The sequence below is a fragment of the Macrotis lagotis genome, chromosome 8, assembly GCF_037893015.1.
Source record: "Macrotis lagotis isolate mMagLag1 chromosome 8, bilby.v1.9.chrom.fasta, whole genome shotgun sequence".
NCBI classification, from domain to species: Eukaryota; Metazoa; Chordata; class Mammalia; order Peramelemorphia; family Peramelidae; genus Macrotis; species Macrotis lagotis.
The window spans coordinates 46,303,772-46,319,963 of record NC_133665.1 but is presented as its reverse complement, the minus strand read 5'-3'; the positions used below and the strand labels follow the sequence as shown (position 1 = coordinate 46,319,963).

The following is a 16,192-nucleotide window of genomic DNA, read 5'->3' as shown; positions in this document are numbered from 1 at the left end:
AGGTATTTCAACTGAAATTAGGGTGCGTTTCAACCAAGTAAGCAGTCATGCCTCAGTCATATCCTCATGGTCCCAGGAGTCAGGATCCTGGGACAGACAAAGGTATTAGAAAATGATCAATAAGCTTTTCTCACTATCCTTTTAAAGGAAGACATTCGTGTTCTCAATGGTGAATTAAATATTCCACAAGCCTGTGTTACCAAACAACCTTCCAATCTCACTCCACATACATATACTATTATCCCTTCCACAGCATGACTTTCCTCATCATGGGTTTCGATATATCACAGATTGGCACAAGAAATTAAATGAGGAATTTTGGGGGGTGTTTTGCAGAAGTTGCAGACAATATAGGAAGGCCAACAGATTGACAAGAAAAAGTTTAGAACAGATTTTAGAAAGAAGTTTAGATATGCATAAAATATATCAATATATATTATTATATATCAACATATTTTATTTTTAATACTATAATAATTCAGACTTCTTCTCTGGTATGAAGGGAGGGCCAAAATTTTTATGTAGATTTAGGAGTACTGGACCCCAAAATCCTGTAATGTGGAAGGGATAAGCTTATTGGTCTCAAAATAGAAGTTTTCAAAATGTGTCAAGGTTCCAAGAATGGCATGGGGAACACTAAGTAGCTAGGTGATAAAGGATTAACTTATGTCTGCTATAGCTGGTCCATTTGTGTGCTAGGTGGCTCCATAATGATGATGATGATATTCATCTTTGTTCTAGAAGAACAAAGGGAGGGGATGCCATGACAAGCAAGTGAATTGGAGTTGAGTGAGGGGGTGCTGTGCTAAGTCACCTGCTTCACTTTCTCCTCTGGAGCCATCTGGGTCCAGTGATCATATGGATCAGGACAACTGGAGATGGCTCTGGATGTGAGGCAATCAGAATTAAGTGACTTGTCCAAGATCACACAACTAGTAAAGGTCAAGTATATGAATTCACATTTGAACTCAGGTCCTCCTGACTCCGGGGCTGGCAATATAATGCATAGACCATTGAACCTAGAGTCAGAAATTGCATTTAAATATGGTCTTAGATATTTATTAATTGTAGGACTCTAAGCAAGTCAATTAATCAACTATAAAATTGAGATAATAACCACATTTACTTCCCAAAGGTTGTTGTGAGAATCAAATGTGATAACATAAGTAAAGGTAGGCACAGTGCCACCCAATAGATGCTCATTTCCTTCCTTCCTGCTATAAGTGAGAGAAGCAAGACACATGGGGCAAGTGGATGCTTTCTTTTGGAACATGGAAACATGGGCTCTGATCCTATCAAGCTGAGAGTATAAAGAAATTAGATTAAGAAATAAAGTGCAAACTCTAAAGTGCAGTATCCATTCCAGAGTTAATTAATTGCCTGTGTCCCTCTACTGTATGTGACTGCTGGAGAGGTCTGGAATCAAAAGCTAATTGAACTGGTGCCATTACTGTGGACCCCAATTTAACACCAGCTATTAGTGACTTGCTGTGAGATGAAGGTAGTCACGTACACCACTGCCCCAGACATAGGTGGGGAAAAGACAGTCATTTAGGGAACAGGTCCCTGGGACAATATTCCTGCTCAAATTAATCCTTTTTGTTTACTTTGACTTTTATTTCCAGTAAATATCTTTTGTCTTGAAGGTTACATGTGTCATTTAGTCCCTGCCATGGAGAACTTCAGAGAGGGGAAAGTAGGGACTCAGAGCATTAATTTGAATCACTGTTAATTCATCTGGTTTAGATAGCCAGAAACTGCAACAGGGAACTTTTTACAAATAATAAAGCTAAGCATAGGGAAGAAGGAAGGAATAAGGATTGATTTAAGAGTATATTATATGTTTGCATTAAGGACTTTAAAATATCTCATAGATGTTTGAGGTAGAAGGGAATTTAGAGGTAATCTCTCTGATTTTACAGATGAAGAGACTGAGGTTCAGAGGAATTAAGTGATTTTGTGAAGCTCTGACTCCAGATCTAGCACTCTTTGAACACCCTATAAATACAGACATAAAATAGCAAAAAAGATGTAGGATGGGCATGGTTATATAATCAGGCTATTTCATATATATATATATGTATATATATATATACATATATATATATATATATAGAGAGAGAGAGAGAGAGAGAGAAATAGTAGAAGAAGAAAGAGAGGAAGGAGGAAGAAGAGGAGGAAGAGAAGGAAGAAGAAGAAGAATAAGAAGAAGAGAGGAGGAGGAGAAAAGGAAGGGGGAAGGAGGAGAAAAAAAAGAAAAGGAGAAGGAGAAAAGAATAATGAGGAGTATGAGAAGGAGAAGGAAAAGAAAAAGGAGGATGAAGGAGAAGAAGGAAGTAGGAGAATAAAAGAATAAAGAAATTAGAAGGAAGAAGAAAAGGAGTAGGAGGGAAAGATGAAGAGACACAGAGGTACAAAGAGACATTTAGAGAGAGTTGAGAAACAATACAATTTATTAATCACTACTAGCCAGATACTATGCTGAACACTGGAAATACAAATATAAGTAATCCAGAAGGGAAGACCAAAAATTCTGTTGGTTGTGGAAAGAACAATGACCTTGATATTGGTTTAATTTTGTTTATGTGCCTCTACTCCTCCTACTTATTTGCATGGAAGAGGGAAAAAAGGTGTGAGTTGAGAAACTGAGGACACTGGATCACAAGAACTTCTGGCAGTTTTTTAGTAGGCATTCTCTAAAACTGATGTTGACCAGAGGTGGTTCAACCAATAGCAATTGAGCAGAGAATCACAAGGATTTCATGAATCTAAGTCAGACGGAGTTGCACAGGTTAGGGAACACCAAATATAGATTTTTTTAAAGTCTGATTTAAGTCTGAAAACACTAGATATATAAGTTTTGCTCTACATCCTAAAGAAATAGGTATCTGAGTTGAGGAATCTCCTGGAGAGTAAAGCCCATTTCTAGCCAAGCCTCTGAGAAATGCACAAATTCCTACTTTTGAAAGGGAAAAAGCCAGGAAGGATTTTCTCTACTTTGGTGACTGAGCATATTAAGGTTTTCTAAAAGAGCTGTAGAAGAAAAGGTCTATTGCCTTTAAACTAAAAGCAATGACATCATATCCTTTCACAAGACAGAAAGATAGCACTCATCCTGAAATCAGAAATTAGCATCACAACCTTGTATCTTGTGTAGTTGCCTCTCACAACATCAAGAAGGAACCACAGGACTAATCACAATAGCGAGCATTTATATGGTACATTAAGATTTACAAAACACAAAGTTATTTCATTTGATCCTCACAATATAATTGAAAAACAGGTAATTATTATTATTATTCTCATTTTACAGTTACTAAAACTGAGACAGACTGCAGGTAATACTAGCAGGGTCTCAAAGCTAGGACAATGCAGAGACTGGTTTTGAAATCTGTTCCTCATGTCTCCAGCTAGAACACCAAGATATCGCAATGCTGAGTGACAACCATGGCAGACAAGAAGAGAACAATACACAAAAGAGAGTATGTATCTGGAATGACAACATGGAAATCCATCTGTGATCCTGTAGCATCAAAGGTAGGAGTTATGGCCACATGTTTTCCCCACATGTATGCCCATCCACTCCTATCCTTGGACTCAAATTGTTTCCCATCTACATGTTTCCACTCTTCCCACTAAGAGTGTGAATTCACAGAACAATATGCCCCAGTTTTATAGTTGCTTTTCTTACAATGCTATTTCATCAAATACCTTTGCTTTGAACTAATTGTACTCAATAAAGATAAATACATTGATAGGGTTTCATTAGCTGTGGTTTGAAGTGAATTTAGCCCCTCCCCTCCAGTACCTTGAACCCAAGGTAGGCTTGTGTAAGTGACACACAAAGAAAGTTGGAGAATGCTTCTTAAGATGTTCCCAAAATATACATATATATATATATATATATATATATATACATAAATATATATATATGGCATCATTTTAAAGAAACATCTAGGTACTTTGCTCATAAATTAAGAACATCATTAATCTTAATTATTATCAATCAATGGTTATATAAAATGGATGAAATAGAAGCCAAATCATGGCACTGGAGCTATTTCTAAATGGGTTTGGAAAAGGAAGAATTTCTCTCCCTTTTTCTCTCTCCCTCTAAAAGTGGTACCTGGTCAGCCAAGTAGGCAAGCTGTAGAGGTAGATGTCATCCTTATGAAGGCAAAGTATTTAAATGACCTGTGAGTTCCATGATCTACTGCATTTCAGTAGCTTTAGCTCCTTTCTTTCATTCTCTTTTTCTCTCTACCTTTCTTATATCTCCCTTCTGATGTCTCTTTCCTCTTCCTTCTTCTGTCCTTCCCCCCTCTCCTCTCTAATCATTTTCTCTCCTCTCTCTCTCTCTCTCTCTCTCTCTCTCTCTCTCTCTCTCTCTCTCTCTCTCTCTCTCTCTCCTTTCCTCTCCTACTTCCTTGCCTTACTTTCACCTTCTTTACTTTTCTCCTCTCCTCTCCTGTTTTCCCTTTTCCCACACCTTTCCCCTTCTTTGCCTCTTTTTATCTACCCTCTGCTCTTCTCCTTTTCTGTCCTATCTCCTCTCCTATCCTCTTCTTCCCTTGGTCTCTATGTTCCCTCCCTCCTTCCCTCTCTCTTCACCTTCTTTCCTTTTTTCCCCCTCTCCTGTTTTTACCTTTCTTCACCTTCTTTCTTTCTCTCCCCTTTCCAGTCCTATCTTCTTCTTTCCCTCATCTCCACTTTACCTCTGCTGGGGCTATCTTCACCCAACCCAGCCCCACTCTCCTGAACAGGAAATATTTTTTGACATTCCTAAAATTAAAAAAGAGAGAGCCAGCAAATGGGTAAACAGAGGTGGTGGAGGATAAATATTATTTATTGTAAAGTTGGAGTTTTACAAATCAGTGGAGTGAATTTAGGAAGATAGCTTTGAAAAGTCCATCATTCCCCATAGCAGCTAGAAGAATCAAGAGGAAAGGACTTTGCAGTTCCTAAAAAGAATCCCTCAGAAATTAAATCACTGGCTTTCTAGTCTCCCTCCCCCTCTCACCTCTGTATAAAGTGTGAATGAAGCAACCTTTCCCTCTTCTGGCTGCTATTACACCTCTTCTTCCCCCACCCCCAAGTTAGTAGTTTTATTTAATAAGAAAAGCAATTCCATCGTCCTTGATGTCTCTTCCCAGGTCACATGAATTGATAATAGCACTACTTAGGCTTTTTCTAGAACCTTCCCAACAACAAATTGCTATCTAGCAACCAGAGAGGAAGGTGTGATTCAGCATTCCTTTAAAAGGAAGGAAAATGAGGTGCTAAGGTAGAAAACCAGGGCAAAGCATTCAGGAAGCACCCCTAAATTGATGTGTCAGTCTGGGTGCTCTTGATCAAACCAGGAGATAAAACAGATTAACACTCCTAGGGCCCAGAGGTACTGCCCACCTGACTAGGCAGACACTGGAATGAAATCTTGGCAAATCACAGGGGAGAGATCTAGGGCAGGCTCATTCTCCAAAGCAATAACATTTGCCCTGACAGAGCAGAGCAAGTCCCATTGATGAGATATCTTCCCCTTCATTGTTCCAGGCTATGCCAAGCCAAGAGAAGAATCCAGGGGCAAAGCAGTGGTCAAGTGTCCAGAAAGAGACAATTTCTTCACAGATGTTTTAGAAACAGGCGAATTTTCTGATCCCCAATGAGAATCCTGAGAGAAAGAACAAACCCACTGAGAAAAGGTCCTCTGATCATCCACAGAGAACTTTATTCTGATTAGATGGGAGGAGGGAATGGAAATGGGGGAGAGGAGAGCAGTGAATTTCTTTTAATTGTCATAATTCACTTGACTCCCACTCCCTCACCTTTAATATTCAGAAACATTTTGGAGTCATTGAGTCTTAGAACTGGGGTGGGGGGAAGAAAGTATCTGGTTCAACGGCTTCATTTTAAAGCAATTCCAAAGCAGAAAGGTGGGCCCAAGAACACAAAACTATCCAAGGGCAGAGCTGGGGCTAAACTCAGATCCAGGACTCTACAGAAGAAACTCACCAACCACCACTACCCCCTCCCACCAAGTTCAGTTAGGGATCACTGTCCATGATTGTGACTGGGAGCAATGTACAGAATCCCAGTGCTATAAATAATAATAAATGACCCTTAAATGCTATCTTAGGGTCTGCAAATTATTTCATAAGGCTGAAAGGCAATGCTTGTCCCTCTGAACTATAAATCTCAGGAAACTAGTGAGATTTCAAATTCCTATTATAAACATCCATCATCTTGATTGACTAATATTGCTGTGAGGTTGGGACTACAGGCATTATTAAACTAATTTTACAAATAGGGCTTGAATCTTGCCTCAGATATCTACCAGCAGTGGCAAGCCATTTACCATTTTCAGTATTAGTTCCTCCTCTCTAAAATGGGGCTGAGAGGCAGTCTGACATAGTAACAGAGAGCTAGCTTGAGAGTCAGAAAGACCTGATTCAAGTCCACAATTTGACTTTGTGACCTTAGGCAAGTCACAACTGCCCATAAGTACAATATTCAGGGATTGCCAATCTGCCCTGTCAATTGTCTCTCACTCTCTCTAAGCCTCAAAGCCCTTATTATCAAAGTGAAAGGACTCTGCATGTCCAGCACATTTTATGATTTTTCTTGTCTATTTGGAAGTATTTGATCTTCCCTAAAGCACGATGGCCCAACCCAGATGATTTCTATCTGTCTGTCTGTCTGTCTGTCTCTCTCATACCTTATCAGTGTTCCTGCAATCAAGCTGGCAGCCAGTGGCCCCAACCAGTAGATCCACTGGTACTTCCAATAGTTGGACATCACTGCAGGTCCAAAAGCTCGGGCAGGGTTCATGCAGGCTCCAGATATAGCCCCTCTGTGAAGCAACAGGAACACATATCTATACCTGTACTTGCCTACTTGTTCACACACACATACACACACACACACACACACACACACACACACACACACACACACACACACACCACTTGGTTGGCCTCCAAGCCTGGAATATTCTCCTTTGTCACCTCCAACTCTTAGTTTTCTTGGTTTCTTTTGAGTTTCAGCTCAAATCTGCCATTCTATAAAAGGATTTTCCCAAACCTCTGCTCTCAGCTCTCTTCCTTCCATTTGTACTGTACAGGGTATCCCAAAAGTCTCAGTACAGTTTTTTAAATTATTAAAGCTTTAAAAAGAGCACTGAGACTTTGGGAACACCCTGTACATATATTGTAGATGTGTGGTTATTTGCATATTGTCTCAGCCACTTGAATATGAGCTCCTTGAGATCAGTGATTGTGTTCCTGTTCTTAGAAGAAAGTCTAGCAAATAGTAGGTGGTTACAAAGTGCTAGTAGCCTGGAACACTCAGGGTTCACTCTGGGATTTAAGTTAAATCACAGGATTTTTTTAGTATGCTGCACAATCTAAATTGTATTTCTCCAATGTATTCATTTTCCTGTCAATAACATCAAGGGTCCCCATTGACTTGGGGGTAGGGAGGGGGGAGCGAAAGACTACCAGACTGCTAGAGAAGCCAGCATTGATAAGAACATAAATCTTTTTTTTTTTTTCAGAAGAACATACATCTTATGTCAGAACCCTGGGTTCCAATTCTGGCCCCAAAGTTTACTAGAATGCTTACTAAGTGTGATTTTAGGAAAGGGAGTTAACCTTATTGAACCTCACGTTCTTCATCTATAAAAATGGATATGAGATCTAACATGGGATAACACCTAGAGACCTGGTTCTAGAATCAAGAAGACCCGCATTCAAGGCTTGGCTCTTTTATAGACGGACTATGTCACCAGGTTGCTTACCCTCTCCAAAGCCTCAGGTAACTTTCTAAAAATATTAAGATGAAGAGCAGATACCTAATCCACTTGGGTAGAAACAAGTTCTTTACTGGTGATTTCTCAAACCAATGAAATCACAGGTCTGGTCCTTATCCTCATCCCTAACTTATTAATAAATAAGAATTATAATATATTTAAATAACTTCTTGGGTTTGAAAGATTTTCTTCCCAACAATTCAGCAAGTTAGATTATATAAATATTATCATTGATAATATTCATCATTATTACATTCTTACTGATGAGTAAACTGGGAAGCTAGTTAAGTGTTTCAAGTATATTGGCACAAAGCTACTAAGTATCTATCTAAGTCTGACTTTGGTGGAATTCATAGAATTCTAGACTGAGAACTAAGTAGGGATCATCAGGGTCCCTTATGGAAGAAAATAAAGTAACTTTCCCAAGGAGAGGCAGATAATAAGCAAGATCTGAACCAAACTACTTTGGCTCCAGAGACAGAGCTCTTTACCACAGTACCATTCTGCTTTTCTCAAACCCAAGTCTTCTGACTCTTGACTGGTGGTTTTTTCAAAAAACCACTCTGCCTTCTGCAGTTTCCAATGAGAGTCCCTGAAGTTGGACACCACCTAAGTTCTCTCCTTCCTTTAGATCTGGACTAAGCTCCCATTTCTTTGACTGCTCCCTGTATCCCTCTGACGCTACTAACTCAGCCAACCATCCCACTCATTATGATTTCACTTACCCTACTAGGATGTCCGCAGTCACAGTGAATCCAATGCAGAATGGAGCCAGTGGACTCTTGGTCTTCTCATTGATGGCTGTCATACACACAGTCAAGACCAGGAACAATGTCAAAATGGCCTCAGCTACTATAGCACCACCCACCTGGTCATTCCCTGTAATGGTTGTAAAGGCTGCCCCAGAAGCATTTAAGAACCTCTCTTCTGTTGTCACTGCCTAGAAAGAAAAGTATCTCCATTAATCTAGAGACCAAGGCAACATGATCAGAGTAAACAGAGGAGAGACAGAGACAAGAGACAGAGACATAGAGGGAAAGACACAGAGATAGACAGAGGCTTGAACCAGGGTAATAGGAACAGAAATGGAAAAAATAGACAAGAGCTCCCTCTCGTGTTTCAAAAAATTGACAAGTAAAGGTCAACCATGGGGAGGCTAGGTGGCGCAGTGGATAAAGCACCAGCCCTGGAGTCAGGAGTACCTGGGTTCAACTCCAGTCTCAAACATTTAATAATTACCTAGCTGTGTGGGCTTGGGCAAGCCACTTAACCCATTCGCCTTGCAAAACAAAAACAAAAACAAAAACAAAGGTCAACTACTTAGCTTTCTTCTGGAAGAACAAGTACAAGAGCAAATGAGCTGAGTTGTTTGCCAAAGTCTTGAGAACTTAGGCTAGACTGGGAACAAATGGAAGAACCTCAGCTTACTTTATCTCAGCCATAAATTAATCAAACACACAGTTGCCTTCTAACTCAGGTAGCATAGGCAGAAAAGGAACAGATTTGCATCCGCTTTATCTTCTTTGCAAAGACACACACACACACACACACACACACACACACAGAAAACCCAGAATGAAGTCCACTAGGTAGAATTCTTGGGAATAACAACTAGGAGAACAGGGTTAAGGATCACACAGAGTAGAAAGGCATTGATGGATTTGATCTCAGTCATTGGAAGAAGTGCTCATATGAATCATAGGTCCATTGGAGTATGTCATACATCCTTACCTGGACTTATATTCCCCAAGGAGGAAGAAAAAGAGTTGTAAAGGAAGAGGGAAGACAAAAGAACATAGTAACAGAGCAAAAGGGATTTACACTGAGTTCTCAATTATTTTTAATAATTCTCAGAGCTAATTTTCACTTCTTAAAATTTGTTTCATGGTTTTTCTTTTTTTTGACTTTTTCCCCCTTTTGTTCTGATTCTTCTTTCACAACATGACTATTATGTTAAAATGATTAAATTACTCACTGTCATAGGGAGTGGGAAGGGAAGGGAGGGAGGGAGACAAAATTGTAGAACTCAAAAAATCTTACAAAAAATGAATCTTGAAAACTATCTTTACATGTAATTGGGAAAAATGAAAATATTAAAAAATAATAATTCTCAAAGTTGGAGATATAATCAATGGCTCTTAATCTAAACTCTCAAAGATCAGTGGAGGACCTTACATATTATAAAACTTTCCATTATCTATATACATATCTATAAATAATTAAAAACCAACTTCTGTAGGCTAAATGTGCCCATATATGTATTATTATTATATTTTTGCTTTAGTTTTTGCAAGGCAATGGGGTTAAGTGACTTGCCCAAGGCCACACAGCTAGGTAATTATTAAGTATCTGAGGCTGGATTTGAACTCAGGTACTCCTGACTCCAGGGCCGGTGCTCTATCCTCTGCGCCACCAAGCTGCCCTATATGTTATTATTTTTCAAAAGTATGTTGTAATGAACAAAATGCAAATCCATTTGAAAGCATTAATGGATTCATAATAGCTGTTGTCCATATATTTTCTCAATTGATAAATTCTAATAGCATAGCTACAATTGTGTAGAGATCTTCAAAAAATTTTTTATCTAGGGATAAGGTTTGCTTTGCAAACCTAAATGTTCTATATAAATGCTAGCTATTATTCACACTAGGGTTTCTATTACACACACACACACACACAAATTGGTGACCACTGAATTTGTCTAAGGATGTGACAGTCTTGCAGAACTCAAGGGCTATCCAAGATAGGCTAGAATTAAGGCAACTGACACTTCAGTGAGCAAGTGACAAGAATATTTGAGACTTCAGTGGTTGATTTGTTGCTCATCCCACATAATCCACTTTGTGCCCACCTACCTTAGCTAAAGCAGCTCCTATGATCCCTCCACACAGCTGGGAGATACAGTATGGGAGGAGCATCATGTAATTCAGGCCTCCAATTAACATGACAGTCAAGGAGACAGCCGGATTGAAATGACCACCACTGCAACCAAAAGAAATGAAGGAATGATAAAGCACTGATTTCACAAGTCTGCCCCCTTTCCAGCTTCTTCCTGCAAGAGCCAAAAGAGTTCTGGATTCTACACAAGAGATTTTGCTTCCAATCTCAACTCAGTAACTTGCTAGCTTAAGCCACTGGTAACTTCTGTGATTCTTAGGTTGCATTATGTAAAAGATAATACTTATGTGACCTTCCTCCAAGGTTGCAAAAATTAAATAGGATAATTACAGACATGAACTGCTTTATTAAAGCACTATAAATATGAGCTATTATTATTTTCAAGGCAGCTAGATTATATACAGTGAATAGAAAGCCAAGCCTGGAGTCAAGAAAAACTGAATTCAAATGGAGACTCAAATATTGACTAGCTATGAGACTCTAGGCGAGTCACTTGACACTGTCATCCTCCATTTCTTCAACTGAAAAATGAGGCTAATAATACTATCGATTTCCTACAGTTGTTGTTGAGGATGTGATAATAATGAGATAATAATTGTAAATTTCCTTGCAAATGTTAATGCTCTATATAAATGCTAGATATTGTTAATAATAAGATTTTTTTCAAAGCCTTAGCAGAAGTTAGACAATCACTGTTCCCTCTCATCGCTCATCCCAAGAGAGTGGGGAGCCAAGCCTGTTTTCTACCTCAAAATTTACAGCCCTTAATCTCCATTGGTGTTTAAAGTCTCTTGCCCCAATAAAATTCATTGAATTCTAGCTCCTGCATTCTGGACATCAGCCATGCTTGTTAGTTCAAACTTAAAAATAAATGTGGCACCTGCTGTAGAATTCCTGCTGCCCTCTCCATTTGTCCCCTACTACCTAGGCTCAAAACAGATATAATGAGGCAAAGTGAGTTTCTAACTAGCTAAAAAAAAAGTCAGATTGTACCTGAAGGTGACAATGTCATATAATAAACTTAGGGATTCCCAAGATTCATGAGGAACAAAATGTGCTGAATCTTCTGCTCTAACCCAACCAAGGCCCTAGGGCATATGGCCCCTTGTCTAATTATCCAGACTCCCCTCTTGTCCCACCAGACCATATTCAGGTCACATTCTATTTCAGCCAAACTCCTATTTATCCTGGAGCCTCAGTAGACTGAGAAGTCAAGATGTCCATTTAAAAAATTGAGCTTTTATAGTCAGTCCTTCAGAGTTATCTATCAGAATGATGTCTGATAGACCCCATCAATAGGTCACTCATGGGGGCAGTTCAGTGAGAGAGGTTTGAATTTGGAATCATTAAAACCTGAGTTCAAATCTTATCCCAAATACTTACTAAGTACATGACCTTGAGCACTTCTTCCCATCTCCATTTCCTCATTTGTAAAATGAAGTTAATAATAGCCCTTATCTATTTCCTGGGATTGTTGTGAGGATCAAATGAGATAAAGCACTTTGCAAACTTTAAAGCAGTCATGAAAGCTAACTATTATTGTTGTTAATGACCCAGGATTGATATCCATCAGAAACCAGGCAGACCACACTTCTCCAAATCCAGTATCATCTGAGAATGTGAAAGAAGGGCAGAGTCAGGGCAGTCAGAGGTCCTTCTCAAACTCAAATCCATCAAGATGCCAGCATAACACCCAGAGTAGTGCTTCTGCTCTTTGAAGAGGAAAAATCAAGTGCCATGTCCTAGAATTATTCAAGAACTAGAGATGCAAATGGAACTTACACAGTTTCAAGGCTGATCTAAATTCTGGGTCATTCAAGGACTGGTGGTAATGTTCAGATGGGGGAAGAGAAGTATAGAACTATTCAGGAGACACATTAAGGAATATTTTCACAATATCTCCAAAGGTAAAGCCTGTTGGTCAGTTCCCAAAGAGCCTATTGTCCTCCATTTCTCTAGTCTCATTGAAGTTCATTACCTGTCTCCACTAAGTGAAAAAGTCAGATTTCACAGATCATAACCCTTCCTGCAAGAAAGCTGGGTGGAATTCTGCATTGGTTATTCATCCTATTGCTGTATTCTTATCAATGCCTCACATAGTGTCTGGCATATAGTAGGGACTTAATAAATATTTAGTGATTAAACACTTGGTTGAGTTTGCACTAAATATGTTACATTCACACAACTAATCAGAGGAAAACAGGGTAATAAGATTCAGAGCTAGAGTAGATCTAGAGAAAACAAGTCTAGTCCCTTCATTTGGCAGTGAGGAAACTGAAATTCAGCAACTTGTCTAGGGTCACAAAAACAGAGCTAAGATCTGTTTCCAAAGTCGTGTTCTTTCTACTGTACCATGTTGCCTCTTTCAATTTTTATCCCAAATTTCTTGGAAATTTGATTTTCCTTTTAAAATTTCATAGTCTAATAGAAGTCAAAGGTCATTCTGGGAAAAGGGAAATGTTCCCTTATGTTAATAGTGTAAAATAGAATCATGGATTGAGAGCTGGACCAACTGTCCCTTGGTTTTTCAGATGAGGAAACTGAGATCCAGAGAGAATAAGTGACTTGGCCAAGGCACCACAGGTTGTGACAGAGGCAGAGTTTGGATTCAGGTCTTCAGACTCCAAAGTCAACACTCTTTTGATGATAGGCTAATCAGATTTGCCTGGTATGCACAGTCCCTGCCTTTGCAGAAAACCTCAAAGGGGTTTTTTTATGCTTCTCCATGTCCATGACTCAGCTCAAATTCCATTTTCTTCAGGAGGTATTTGGTTTTAGTTTTTCTTTTTGTCCCTTAAACAGCTAGTGCCTTCCCTTCTGAGATTATTTTTTCTCTATTTTGCATGTATCATATATGAAACTAGTGATTTATCTGTTGTGTCACTTCTTAGAATGTTTATCTCTTAAGAACAGTTGATGTTTTTGCCTTTCTTTGTATCTCTAGCACTCAGCAAAATATCCTGCAGATAGTAAAATAGTTAGCAAATAATAATTGATTAACCTAATGAATTTTTGATTAACAAGACCTTATGATCATATCAGCAGTGTCAAGAATATTCTCCTTCCTTGACTATTTCTCCCTCTCCACCCTCACTCCTTTGTTTTTTTTTTCTCACTATCTCCAACTTTAGCTTTAACTTTATCCTCTATTTCACCCTTGGGTGGAGGGGAGAAAAAGAAAGCAATAGTCTCCAGGATGTTGAAACAACTATGAGCTGAGAAATCACCCCAAAGCTCAGAAACGAGAGGGGGGGGGAAATAGTATCTGTTTGGATCTGGCTTTTAAAAGCAGCAAGTGAGATGGGGAAAGGACTAGGACTATCATCTAAAGTCCTCTGTTGAGGTCCTGGCTCTCCATGAACAGAAGTACATTACCCCAATTTCTTTATTTGTAATATGGACTATAATACTAGCTCTATGAGGACAGTGTTTTATAATATTAAAGCTATATGATTTCAAAAAATAAAGAAATTGAAAGTTTTGATGATTTCTGGTCTTAGAAGATGTTAAATCCAACCTTTTTATTTTATAGAGGAAGCTGAGGCTAGAGAAGTTAAGAAGTTTGCCCAAGATCACACAGCTAATAAAGGTTTACGGAATGGTTCATATCCAGTTATTCATATCCAGTAAGTCTATTACTCTACCAACCATAGCATGCTGTTTCTCAAATGGTCCTATGGTCTCTTTATATGGTAACCTGACCCCTGGAAATGCTATCCTGGATATGGGCTCCACATGATCCCCAAGGCAGCTCCACAGATTTTTGTCAAAGATCCAAGTTTCAAAGATCCAAAGGGGGGCCTTACCTGATATTTCCCAAAAAGGCAATAGTGATACCAAGGGCCAGTCCATGTGCCAGAGCAGGCTGTAGTCGACCAACCCCCTCAATATTCTCGATGACCGACAGGCAACCAATAAAGATGAAGAGAGCAGAGCCCAACAGTTCCACTATGCAGGGCTGAAGGTATTTTTCATACCAGTGAGGCTGAATATCTTTTTCCTCCATTTTCATGCTCCCTGACTTTGACTCACACATAGGGACAGCTGGTGAAAAAAAATATAGAAGTCAGTGATTCTCAATATCTTTTGGCTTCTCCACCACTGTGCCATAAAAATTTTTTAAAAACTCAAGATATTAACTTTTTCCCAGCCATCATCAGATTTTCCTTAAAAAAAGTCTCAGAATCATAAGGCATACAAGTGAGCATCCACTCTAACATTTACTAGTTATGTGGTCCTAGGGGAAAACATTTCATTTCTTTGAGACTCAGTCTCCTCATCTATAAAATGCGGACAATAATTCCATTACCATCAACACTGGGGGAAAAGAAAGTTAGAAAAATGAGAACTATTTTATTATTAACAATAATGATTATAAAAAAACAAACTAAAATCCACTAGAAATGGAACCCTGGAATTCTATGTCCCAAACCTCCCCTTGTAGAGAAAGTCTTCCATAGGATCAAAAGGAGTTTCCATAGGCTGCCAAGAGACTTACTTGGTTTTCAATTCAAAGAAAAAATTAAGAAGATTATCATAATTAAAGAAACAATAACGTTGATGAACTTACATTGTGCTATAGGTTTCGTTGTCTCAGAAAGTTGAAAGTGAATAGTCTTCTTACTTCTGTAGACTGAAGAAGTTAAATACTTCTTCCGGTGGCGGTGTTATCTCCTAAGGATGGAGGTCTTAGAGGCTCTGTGTGCCTCCTCCCAAAGGTTGAGCTTTTATGAGGTTGGAGGATTTACCCTGGTGCTGAGATAGTCATAAAATAAAGGAGGAGGTTTCTGCAAGAGAGAGAAGTGGAAATTCACCTTATCTCAACAAGGCTAGAGTTCAAGGATCACTAAGCTCTCTGCTAACAGAGGAAAATACAATTTCTTTTGCTGCATGATGTTCCCAGAGCCTTCTCTGAAACTGTGCAAGCCTATTGTGATCATATGAGCCTGTAAAGTGGAAGACAGAGGCACTCAGGAAGAAGGGCACCCTCAGCACAGCATTTTCACAGAAAATCCAAGTCATTTAGGGGCAGTTATGTGGTAGAATAGATAAAGCACTGACCCTAGAGTTGGGATGGTTTGAGTTCAAATCTGGTCTTAGAACTTACTAGCTGGGTGACCCTGGGTAAGTCACTTAACTCTGATTGCTTCAGGAAAAACAGTTTACAAGTCATTCATCTGACATGGGTAACCAGAAGACTCACATATCTTTTAAAAAGAAAGGCAACAAGATGTTGCTAAAATGTTGGATCCAGAAGAAGGAGACCTTGGTTCAAATCCCACTACTGATACCTGAGAGCTGTGTGCGTGTGACTAGAGCATATCATTTAGCTTGTCTCTTCATCCATATAATAAAACTCAAAATACCTGTGCCAGTTATTTTAAAAGATGTTTGGAATAAAGCACTGTGTAAACCTTAAAGTGCTATAGAAATATAACTTGTTTTATACTTATTTTGACTTATTGTTGTCACTTATTGATAACTTACAGT

At 38.9% G+C, this 16,192-nt stretch overlaps 1 protein-coding gene across 1 annotated transcript; it reads right to left on the bottom strand.

Annotated features, from left to right (window-relative positions):
• Positions 1-4,828: 4,828 nt before the first annotated feature.
• On the bottom strand, positions 4,829-15,555 carry AQP8 (aquaporin 8). The gene is made up of 6 exons (XM_074195981.1): positions 15,273-15,555; positions 14,509-14,746; positions 10,660-10,786; positions 8,530-8,744; positions 6,713-6,847; positions 4,829-5,668 (listed from the first exon to the last, which is right to left on the bottom strand). The coding sequence occupies exons 2-6, from the start codon at positions 14,736-14,738 to the stop codon at positions 5,620-5,622; spliced, it is 756 nt and encodes a 251-aa protein (XP_074052082.1). The 5' UTR covers positions 14,739-14,746; positions 15,273-15,555; the 3' UTR covers positions 4,829-5,619.
• Between the last annotated feature and the right edge of the window lie 637 nt (positions 15,556-16,192).